Source organism: Notolabrus celidotus, chromosome 18, assembly GCF_009762535.1.
Source record: "Notolabrus celidotus isolate fNotCel1 chromosome 18, fNotCel1.pri, whole genome shotgun sequence".
Taxonomy (NCBI): Eukaryota; Metazoa; Chordata; class Actinopteri; order Labriformes; family Labridae; genus Notolabrus; species Notolabrus celidotus.
Window position 1 is genome coordinate 14,656,927 of NC_048289.1, and position 12,600 is coordinate 14,669,526.

The following is a 12,600-nucleotide window of genomic DNA, read 5'->3' on the forward strand; positions in this document are numbered from 1 at the left end:
TCTCATATAAATGTTAATTTTTTAACTATATTCAGTCAAACTTGAGGGAGCTGAGGGAAAAAGTTAATGGAAAATGTGAATTATTTGCTGATTAAAAGAGGCCTACCCTCTTTTGCTGCCTGCGGTTTAGCAGTGCAGATAAAAAGTTATTGTTAAGTGATAGAAATCAGGTCGTCACATTTACTTCAGGATCAAACATAAAAAAAAAAAACCACAACAGAACAACAACAGAAAACTCATCCAAAAGTGCAAGGACATTTTTTAAAATGCACCCACAACTTCATCGTCTGGGAATCTGTCTTACCTCCTTCTGTAGGGGGTGCATCTGAGAACAATGAGTTAAATGATGAGTTAAAGAGTTTGACTGTCATTTTTACATTAAATTAAGTCATACTTGAGGAAGCTGAGGAAAAAGTGGGTAAAAAAATGTGAATAATTTGCTGACGCTAATAGAAGCCTACCATCTGGTGCTGGCTGCGGTGTAGCTGGGCAAATAAAAAATCATGGTTAGGTGTTTGAAATCAGGTCATCTGAACACTTACTGGAAGAAACACAAAAACCAACATCTCCAGAAAAACCCAACCAAAATGCAAAGACATTTTTGAAAAAGTGTTGGAAATTAGGTCGTCACATTTACTTCGAGATCAAACATAAAAAAACCCACAACAGAACAACAACAGAAAACTCATCCAAAAGTGCAAAGACATTTTTAAAAATGCACCCACAACTTCAACATCCGGGAATCTGTCTTACCTCCCTCTGCTGGAGGTACATCTAAGGAAGATGAATGAGAATAAGCTTAGGCTCTGATATTGACTGTAATTTCTAAAACTATATTTAGTGAGCAATGGTAGCTGAGATGCTAAAGAAAAATGTTTAAAGATAGTAGCACCCACTATTTGAATGTCTAGGACTCTGTCTTACCTACGGCTGCAGGAGGTGCATCTAAGGAAAATGTATGATAATTAGTTTTGGCTTCAAGATCTACTGTGGGTATTCACTTTATCCATTCATATAACATTTGTAATATCTACTGACACTAAGAGGAGCCTACCATCTTGTGCTGGCTGCGGTTCAGCTGCGCAAATCAAAAAAAATGTAGTAAGGTCATTAAAACAAATCTTCAGAACACTATATTTTGGAATGTCACAAAGACCAACCATCTCAGGAAAAACTCGACCAAAGTGCAAAGATTTTTTTAAAGTGCACCCTCAACCTTATTGAACAGGAGACTGTCTTACCTTCTTGTGCTGGGGGTGCATCTAAGAAAATGAATAGAAATTAGCTTAGGTTCTGATATTAAGTTAATATTTCAACTATTTTAAGTCATACAGTCAGAGAAAATGTGTAATATTTAGTGACACGAGGAGGGACTTACCAGCTCATGCTGGCTGGGATTTATGTTTACAAATACAAAAAACTCATTTTAAATCTCCAGAAAAAAAATCAGGCTGGGAATGTCACAAGCGTTTCCAGAAAAACTCAACCAAAATTCCAAAGACATTCTGAAAACGCACCCACTATTTGAATGTCTCGGACTCTGTCTTACCTCCGGCTGCAGGAGATGCATCTAAGGAAAATGTATGAGAATTAGTTTTGGCTTCAGTATCTACTGTGGGTATTCACTTTATCTAGTTATATAAAAAGTATGTAATATCTACTGACGCTAAGAGGAGCCTACCATCTTGTGCTGGCTGCGGTTCAGCTGTGCAAATAAAAAAAAAATTGTTACGTTTATTTCTATCTACAGTTTATACTTCAAAGAACAAAAAGATCAAACACCTCGGGAAAACTCAACCAAAAGTGCAAAGTCATATCCGAAAATGCACCCACAACTTCAACGTCCAGGACTCTGTCTTACCTCCATCTGCTGGGGGTGCATCTGAGAAAAATGAATGAAAATTAGCTTGGATTCTGATATTTACTGTAACTATTCACGTTATCCACTTATAATTGAGGTAGCTGAGGAAAAGTTGATTTAAAGTATGTAATAATTGCGGACAGTAGAGGGGCCTACCATCTTGTGCTGGCTGTTGTGTAGCTTTGGAATAAAAGATCAGGGTTAAGTGTTTGAAATCAGGTCATCAGAACTTGTATTATCAGGAGGAACACCAAAACCACACAACTCAACCAAAACTCAAAGACAAGGAACTCCTGAAGACGTCTCACATTCCACATGCCTGCAGTAAAATGTGACCCAACGGTCACTGAGTTAACAGACATATAAAATGCATCCAGTTGCAGTCACTTGGTGAACAATAAAATCAACACAGAATGTCTCGTCTGCATACACATGGATCATCACTCCACAATTCAAAGGTCCAGCATGTTAAAACCTCTAAATCACTTTAAGGAAACAAAAACATTCATTCCCATGAGAACAGTCAACAAAACAGATGACATCTGATGAGCCACAATAAATACATGCATGTGTAACATCATTTCACTCAGTTTTGACACTTCATTGCAACAGTACATTGAAGAAATTAAATCTGTTACCACATGTTGGAGATGTGGTTTCAGCTAACACGTGACACATGCTGTAGGCTAGCTATGAAATGCAAACACTCAATCAAAGTGGCATACTAATTGCATTATCCCCCTTCAGCAGCTTTATGTTGTCTCATATGATGTGATTCACTTATAGGCCTATCTTCTTGACTCAGTAATTGCTTTACTTATTATCTATAGCAATACCACTTGGTATGCATTATTCAGATAATTACCCTGACTGATTGGTTTCAATGCATTTTTGTTCAACACTCAGTTTAGCTCAGACCCACTCCATGTCACAAGTAAACACTGTGTAAATGCACTGGATCACTCAAAGTCACAGAAAAGGGATAAAGAAAAGCAAAATCGATGTCCCTCACCCTCTGCTGCTGTCTCTTCTGGGGCTAAAATAAGTGGACTTTTGTTAGAAATAGAAGTGGAAGATAATACTGCAGTAGCTTTATTAGAAAATCTATATTTGACGTGCTACGACAGCTGAGCTAATAGATTTTATCAGTTTGTCAAACATGAAATTCTGACTACTGAAACACGACCACACTAAACTACGGCTTGTGAAAACCTAGAACATATTTCCCATTCTGAGTATGTGTTTTTACACCATTGAAGACAGTTGAGTAAACAGATTTGGCAGCCTGATGATAAACAGTTGAAATACTGAGAATTCTTAATACATAGCATGCTAGCATTCAAGAATATAATTATCCTTAGAAAAGAAAATGGAATTCAGGATTCAAGAACTGGTGCATATTGCAGTAACATCCTTGAGATTCAGAGTCTGTGTTTCTTTGACATATTTCACTTCAATCCATATGTGGCAGAAGTGAAAATGTGAGAGCTATAATCAAGTCACCGTGTGATAATGTCAGGCACACAAAAGGTCAAAAGGCAAATGGTGTGGAGCAGACTTACCCTCCCCCTCCGGTTTAGCTGTGAAATAGAAAAAACATGGAAACAATTAGGAACATGGATCAAGAACTGTAAGTAAATTAAATTAGACATGTCAAAATAAAATCTTTCTTATCATACTGTTTATGGTTTGAGTTTCAAGTCAACATCAACCTCAGGAGGTAAAAATGACACCAAGAAGAAAATGCCAAAAATTGCAGTACTTGGAATGGCTAAAGATAAAGATAAAGTTTTTTGGTTTTTTTGTTTGTGGTTGTTTTATTACTATTATGTTTTTTTCCCCTATTAAATCTATATAACTGTTGGTTCCACCAACTTGTCAGAATATTGTCCCTTCAGGCACCATAAACCACAATATCGAACGCAAGGCATGAAAAGTAATCCACAAAGCAGCGTTTTGTTTTCATATGTTATTATTTAGAATAACACAACAGCAAATTGTAAAACATACTCTGGAGTGCACTTGTGACTTAACAAAATATGTGTGATGATGACTCAGAAACTAGATTTTCCATTCAAATCACAACTACTTCATATTTTCTAGGGTGCTTCTTATATTTTCACATCAAACAGTCAAATGAAAGAGTTGTACGACCCATTTCATGATGAAGCTAGACATCTTGGATCAAAAATCTGAAATACAACCTATTACATAAGAAAATATATTATATGAAATGATCATCAAAGAAGTTTCCACTAAGCTGTGTAACCCCTGCCATGGATCTTTGAAATTGATACTAATGAAATTTAACACACCATCTTCACTCATTGGTGGAGCGATTTCCTTTGGTCAGATTGGCGCTTTGGTTGATGACAGATGGTACATTTGTGTTGAGTATGAAAGCTGAGGCGGTTATTGTTGAGGCCTAAATCTGGTAAAAGGAAAATTCCCGTCTGAAATAGAGGCAGATAATATACCCAACTCCTTGAGACAGTGTCTCTTGGGAGGGGGGTAACTGCAATAGATGGTAAAGGCCAAGGACGGTGTCTTGTGACCTTCCTGAAGTCGAGCCACGTTCTCTTATGCTGAATACAGTTTCCTTGAATAGTCAGACAGACTTGACCTCGCTTGCTTGATGATTCAGTTAAGGTTTGTCATAAACTTTGAGCTAAAATAGGTAGAATTAAACCGGCATTTTATTAGACGTAATGATGATTTAAATAGTTTGCTCTTGAAAAATGCTCAGAATATAGGTTATGTCTTTATCCTTTCACATACTGGCTACTTTGTTTACTTGGATGTAAATAGCTGATTTCTTATAAGAATAAAATTCATTTATACAAGTGTGTTTGTGTTTAACTTTGTTTCCCCATCATACACAATAGCTAAATATGTCTCCAAGCTGTGAACGCCTAAGAGAATCATTACTCGTTATTCTGTTTGTACCAGAGGACAACATTTGTAAAGGGTACTCAGCACACCCTCTAAGACTGGTGTAAGTGCTTCCTGTACTCAGTGAGAGGGTCTAACACCTGCGCTGTGCGTAAATCTGCATCAGCATCTGCTAAGTCAACCCCCACAGGGTGAGAATCTTGATCGTTTTCAACAAGTTTGTGATAAAGCTGGGTAATGAACTTCTGAGCAGCTGTTCCTCTCAGTTTAAATGTCCTCCTCAGAGACTTTCTGTGGCTTCAGATATTTGTAAACTTGTCAGAGTCGTTGTAGATGTAGATGAATCATAGCTGTGCGACTTGGGTGTACTTTTTTGTTAATTTCTTTCATTTCTGTCTCATTTCATGTAAACAAGCATTTGGTTGTTCTAGTACAGTACATCTCTGTCCTCACATACCTTCTGTTTGTTTGATGAAGCACAATGAGTATCAAACATGGTTTGGTGTTTGCATTTCGTTCATGGTCAGTCAAGGTACTACAGGTCTTCACCTCGGTGTTTGTTTACCTCCATGTTCCTGACTGGCTTGATTTATGGTCGTCTTTAATGACTCAGACATAAACAAAGATATTGGATGGCCTGGCCTTATCAAACCTTTGGGTGACATTTGACAACATCAGGTAATGAAGATATCTCAGCAGCATAATTTAATACCTTGTGGATCTGTTAAAGTAAACATAAGTATCAGTTTAATTTCTATCAAGTTACAAGAAATGGCACAAGTTGATTTAATAGACGTGGTGCCAGAAGTTTTAAGCATTAAAGACTGTTTACATGAAACAAAGATCTATGATTTATAAGTTTGGAACTTCAAATTTCTACCCTCATATCCCCATTTTTTTTATATATATTTAGCAGACAAAGATAAAAAAAAAGTTCTAAAAGTTTTCAGTTTAGGTTCTTTTGATATAAGTTAAAGATATAACCATAGAGTGATTCATTTATTTAATATTCATAAGCGCTACTGTCTCAATTCTGAATAAAGAAGCTGTGGGCTGAATTCCATAAACAGAACATTATCATAATGTACTGTGGGTCTATAAGGCTTCAGTCTAATTGGAAATTTAATCTCAAACAAGATTATTCCTGTTAAAAATGTATGTCAGCTTGTTTACTAATAGCAGAGACAGAAACAAAATTACCAGTGGCAGAAAGCTGCAGACATGGCTTATATCTAGTGCAGCTTGTTGAGTGAAGAAATGAGAATGTTAAATAATTTAAAGGACCTCATGTTTTGTTTTTTTCATTCCAATGAAGATATTTTCACACTCAAATTACACATATAACCCAAACAATTATTACAAAACCATTATAATTTGAGTGGTGCGTGAGACACCTCCAATTTTACAGGGCTTTTACTTTTTAAGATTACATCTGCGGTCTCAGGTTGTGCTTTTACAAAACACATTTTTAATCCTGAGGATGAACTGGACTTAACACATTTACAAAATTTCACCTCGTTTTTGGTTTCTTCTTGCCTGGATACTGTTTAATCTGGCCATCGTAATTAAAGTTACTCCAACGATAATTCACAGCATCACTTCCAACCACTAAGTATAAAAACTGTCATGATGTGCTTGATTGACTACTTTGGAACCACATCACATTCAGGAGGGATCATCGAGCCCTGCTGACCATGAAGGAACTTTCCGGATGAAAGTGATGGATTACGTAATGATTTATCTCAGCTGGGACTGCAGAAGGGGTTACAGCATAACCTGATATGTTCGCGTGTGTGAAACCCTATGATCTTGCGAAAAAAAAAAAAAAGAAAGTGGAAAAGGTCACGGGTTATGGCTGAGTATTCTTAGATGTTAGCTGAGGGGGGGATCTGGCTGCTCGGTGAAGCAGCACTGAGACCGTTTCAACTCATGTTGGGTGTAAATGTAGAAATAATGAATGATGTGGGAAAATAAGCGGTGCTATGTTGTACGTTTGGGCTTAATATGTTCTGACTTAGGTTTCACAGCACTGTAGTAAGACACTGAGCTTTTAAAATCACTGTTCTTTCAAATAGTTCAGAGAGCGTTGCTGAGAAACACCAAGTAGAGATTTGATTTAAACACTGGCAGGTTATCTGACCCTCATATTTACAGCTTTGCAGCAAGTGGTGCAGACATGTAGTAAGCAAAGACGAAACACATCCATATAAGATTCATACAGCGGCTGTGATTAAATGTAGAGCCTGGTTATGTTTCTTGAAGCATAAATAAACATGGCCCGGTTTATATCTGCATTAAAGATTAGCACAGTACCAGCTGCAGGAAAAATATCAAATTATCTACAGTAGAATTAGAAGCAATGTGCTAACAAGACCAACAAAGCCGATAACGCTCACTATCACCACACGATGGGTGTAGAAATTAGATAGAGGGGATTGACTGGCTCAACACTCTTCCCACTGCCTTGGCCTGGAAAACTAATCTCATCTAACTGACCCACCCGCTATGGCAGCCTCTTATCTAAGGTTAAAAATACTTTTAATTTTAAGTTTATAGTATATTGGATTTAGGAGGGAAACAAAAAATGTGGCAGGAATATGGTTAATGTAATTTCTTTCTACTACCCATAAAGCATTAAAAACTTTCATTTGGTCATTCATGAAAAATAATGAAAAAGTGAATGATTTGAAAGACCATCACAGTGAGACATAAAACAATACTATATTTTATCTTTAACTACAAATACAATGAAAAACTTTCAGAGTTTACTTTATAAATTTAGTATTTTGGAAAACACATCTCTATAAGCGTCAAAAAATCCATGTGGTAGCTCATTAAATTAATAAAAAAGTGTTCAAATTTCACTTTGGATATCACATTTAAGTGATTACTGCGTTCCTACAGCAGGTAGCTTGACACCTGCCTGATCCCCACTATGCACAGACGGAGAACAGTTTGCAGCATTATTTACTCCTGAACCTGCTGCAGCAGCTTTCACACAGCTGTTTCTGGCAGATCGCCAGTCAAGTTAATAATATTGTGCTCTCTGCACTGATGTCATTAACATACTGACCCCGGTGATGTCCTGTCAGTGCTGGCCATTGGATTATTTATGACCAACCTTAGTTTTGTATGTACAAGTGACAACAAGGAGCCAAGTGGCAAAATGTATGGGATGTTTAACTGCTGTCTTTTTAATGGCATCAGAGGAAATATTTGACTGTCTTATTAGAGAGATATCTTTTTCAATGGCTTGTGATTAATCAATAAAGCTTCAGTAAATTCCTTATAAACTATTAATAAACGGGTTAAGAATGATGACAGCTCTATGGTGGATGACTTATTTAGAAGTTGTCAGTTTTGTCTCGTTTTCATTTTAACACTAACTTTAACATCAAATATTAACTCAAAGGCCTTATTTGATGTACATTAATAAATGTATTGTATTGTAATAATGTATTTTTCACTAGCCTTGTCTTGATGCCTGCACACTGTCCTCCTGAGTACTTTGAGCAGATTGAAAGCTGCTTTACTTGCACATTGACATTACAGTATGCGATGAGGTCATCTGATATTTGTGTTTTCTTCAGTGGCAGTGAAAAGCTATTTTGGGTCATATGGGGTTAAGCTATCCCCCTAACCCACCAACCTCATCCCAGCTCAACCTAACCCACCCTAGTCAACTTAACATTCAACTGTAAGACTCTTTACTCAGCAAGATTTTGACATCTATTTTATCTTATCCTATAACAGCCGGCACATGCACATTACGAGCTAGATACAGGATGAGTTTATTTAGTCAAATTATAACCCGTGCTATATGTAAACACAAACCGTAATATAATTATGTCTCATAACTTCACCCAGACATAGACCAGGCATAATTTTTGGTTAAAAAAATGTAAATGTTTTATGAAACGCATCACATCTTACAACATCCTCAAATAAAGTGAACAATAATTAAGTACATACACGTTACTAAAGACTCCCAAAAAAACAAGGCAACAAAAATTTGGCATTAACATCACTGCATCCATTGTCTCAAGTCTAATTACAATGAATTATGCTCACACAAAAAGTATGTGCATACCTGCAGGGACCGGCTCAGGCATGGTTATTCCTGTGTCTCTTCTCTGCTGCAATAGGACTGAGGGGCTCACAGTGCTTATTCCTTTTATTTCTCCCCCCTCTGTTATTCAAAGCTCTCCTGGAACTTAAGTCACCCACACCCTCCAGTGAGCGAGGAGAGCAGGAGACACTGACGACACCCTTAAGGAGTTCAAGAGGAGAGGCATTCAGAGCAAGAGCGTGATAAGGTGAAGAGACAAGAGGGTGAGGTGGTGGTGAAAGAGGTCTTACACATTTATGATGAGATTAATGGACTGTCTAAACCTTTTGAGCTCAAATGTTTGCAGGAGTAATTTAAAAATACGCTGGGATTTGGAACAACTGACCCCTTTTTTTTGACACTTTATCTGATGTTAAACTAATCTCACCCCTGTCACCTCCTATAAACTGCATGAAGAGCGGGATCAACAAGTGTGTTAAAATATTTCTGTGGTCTCCTCACGTCACTTGATACTTTTGGACGTGATACATTGGCAGTAGAAGTGAATTCAAAAAAAGAAAACCACAAGTATAGAAAATGTTTACAGTGCGGTTAAGATTTGATTGCCTCACATCTGCAGAAAACTTTAATGATCAAATTTAACGGACCATACCACACTGTGTGCCTTTTTATCAGAAAAACCATCATCTGTTTTCTAGATTTGAGAAGATGGATACCACTCCCACAAGCATAGGGATAAGAAGCAGGAGCTAAGTGGTTTGCTTAGCTTAACACAAAATCTGAGAACATGCCACAGTCCCTCCAGGATTTTGCAGGTTTTTTTTGGGATTGTTGCGGCCAAAAAGCCTGATTTTGCGACAGCTTTTTGAAAAAAATTGCGGTGAAAATTGCGTTTTTTTTCTTTGCTTTTTTCCCCCAATAATATATCAGGGGCAAGTAAATATGCTAAATTAAAGTTGTTTTTAGAAAACATTCTTGATGTGACCACTGTGACTGTATTTTGATTCTCTTGATTCACAGAAAAATGCCATGAAAGGTCTGTATTGCACATTTACGACGGTCCTTGAATGCACCTGCAGTGACAGGCGCACTCAGTCAGTCAGCTCACAGAACTGTGAAATGCATCTGCATCTTTCAACAAGGAGCTGATCAACACTTACTAAATGTGTCTGATATATCACCAAACTGGATTAAATCAAGCTCTGGACGTGGAGCTTTTTACGGTAATGGCGGCAACAATGTCAAACCTCAAATATTAAACAGACGTCCCCGGTTGTGTCTTTGTCACTAACGCACACCGGGGGGTAAAAATCATCAATGAAGATAAGACAGATGCATGGAGGCGGGGAGAGCTGGTTCATAAAGCACACCTGCTGCAGGAAGGTGACCAAGTGAACACTGTGCCCCTCAGATAATAACTCTAGTATCTATAAATAACAATGTTGTCATCGTCACTTGTCCTGCCTGCTGTCCTCTCTTTTCACCCGTTCTCTGTGCGTGTTTTGTTGTTGAAAAGTGCCGATCAAGTGAGGACTTACGTTTATGTTCCAAGGAAGTGAAATTGATGATGAAACTGATGACATACAGGGGCTGAGATTAAGGTAATTGGTCAAATTTACAGGAATGTTGCGGTGATTGTATAAAATTGCAAGGCCGCGCAAAAATAGGCCGCGTTGATAGTTGCAATCGCGAAATCGTAACTTCCTGGAGGGAGGGATGCCAGCAGCTATCTTTGCCCAAAAGCTTAGAAAACCCCCAAACCCCCTCATTCCTAATGTGTGTATCTAACCTATTGCATGGATGCATGGGTTTAATGGCGTTACTTTTACTCCATTTTGATGTAGTCAGATGAAGCTTGAGCTAGCTATGAGCTAACCTGAATTAGATTGTGAAATAAAGCTTCTGTTTAGATTTATTTAGGATTCAGAGGGGATAAATCAAACACGGTTAAAAAAATGGATGTCCGATTGCTCAGCTGGAAGTGAGGCTTCCACAGAAACTCTTCCCCCTGGTGGCTGGCTGCGGTATAGGTCAAAAAGCTAATCACGTCGTACAAATGTTTCTCACACCTATATGCTGTGGTGATATGTAGTAATTATTTGACTGTCTTGTGTTCAAGGCCTCCTTTTTCTGAAAAGTTTCTTTTTCGTTAGTTATAAGAGTTTAAAAAACAGTTTTGCTTTGATTGACAGCTGCCGTAGAGAGAAACGCCGTAGAAACTCGGGACGGTACGCTGTAGGGAAAGCGTGAAAATGCACAAATTCCCTACTGCGCAGACTCTGGCTGCAGAAAATGTACAAGATGTCTGCGTTCTGGAACGGGATATTTTGGCTTCAAAACCGCACAATGGGAAAAGGCGGAGCGAGGCTGTCCAGTTTATATACAGCCTATGGGATAAATACAGATATTGTATATAATATACATAAATGACAGCTGAAAAAAGTAAAACCACAAGTTACAGCTTAAAAGTGAATGATAATGTATATCGTAGTAAGTGGGTGGTTATGTAAATTAAAAGGAGCAGGACCAATCAGAATGAAGTATTTAACACAGATGAGTGATATTCATTCTTATTTTGTTATTTTATGGCACTTCATGTTGTTATTGCAAAATTGAACGATGTTATTACACATCACATATATTTTTCTCATATTGGGCAGACTTGATTTCAAGCTTCACCAAAGCCTGTTAAAAATGATTTTAAAGCCTTACAAATGGTGAACTGTAACCTTTATTGTGGATCATGAGTCACATTATTTCCTGGTTGATGCCTGCAGTTATTGAGACTAAAGCATATTAACTCAAGATATTCAAAGCTCTGGTGACATCTTGAAGCTGTTGTGTCTTAATTTTCCATTCTTAATTTTCATTATTCTTATTTTTCCACGTTTTTATTTTTGGGCTTTGAGGTCAACTGGTAAAGAGACTGAACCTCGGCCCGTCTGTTTCAAGGACTATAGCCTCTAAACATCGGCATTAGGCATGCAATTTTGCTCCCTGACCAAACCAGCAACACGTCCAATTTTTATTTTGTACTGTAGTAAAGAAAGTGACACATTTTATTAAAGAATTAGTCCGTGCAGGATGAATACAGGAAAGGACACCAAGGATCAAATCAAGCATGAAAACAACTCAGAACAGACTCAATATTTCAGCCCAAACCCTGATTTTCTCTGAAACCTAATTGATTACTTCTTAGTGTCTAACCTAACATCGCCTAACTGCAGTGGTATTGCACAGATTCTGTAACACTTGTCTAATGTTGAGAAACAGACATAGTTTGATTAAGTTTAGGCATCAAAACATCTTGGTAAGGTTTAAGAAAGGATCATGGTTTGGGGTACAATAGTGCCACCATCAAAGTTTGGTAGCTTGGGCAAAAGAGAAAGCGGAAGCATACGTATGTGAAACTTACCTAAAACAAACAAAAAAAAAAACCTGGAGTTGCCATTGAACTTCACTGATTGGCTCACAGCAGTAACTTTCTCGAATCTCTGCTGGTTGTCAACAACTGGCTCTATTGGTTTTGGGCTTTTCTTATGAAAACCAATAGAATTTTTTTTTCTTTTGTTGAAGCAATGGATTTAAGTTATTGCAGAAATCATGTGTTGATCCAAAATAAGCATAGTCCAGATGTTAGAGGGCCAAAAGTGCAATTCTTCAAAATGCGACTGGAGGCTGAGCACAAAAGTGAGTAAGTGCCAATAGAGACCCATGTTTAAATGCCAAAATGAACATCAGAATTAACTGTACAGTGTGTGTGTGTGTGTGTGTGTGT

At 37.6% G+C, this 12,600-nt stretch overlaps 1 protein-coding gene across 2 annotated transcripts in view; it reads right to left on the minus strand.

The window, feature by feature from the left end:
- The window catches only part of mybpc2b (myosin binding protein Cb), a 76,492-nt gene that overhangs the window by 23,747 nt on the left and 40,145 nt on the right, over window positions 1–12,600 (minus strand). The window contains exons 3-4 of one of the 2 annotated variants that reach the window (XM_034707230.1): window positions 8,844–9,022; window positions 3,424–3,441 (exon numbers count right to left, since the gene is read on the minus strand). In XM_034707230.1, the coding sequence (XP_034563121.1) occupies window positions 3,424–3,441; window positions 8,844–8,865 (40 nt within the window). In that variant the 5' untranslated portion in view covers window positions 8,866–9,022. Of the gene's footprint in view, window positions 1–304; window positions 3,396–3,423; window positions 3,442–8,843; window positions 9,023–12,600 lie in introns of those variants that run through there. The other variant, XM_034707229.1, reaches the window with a different exon arrangement.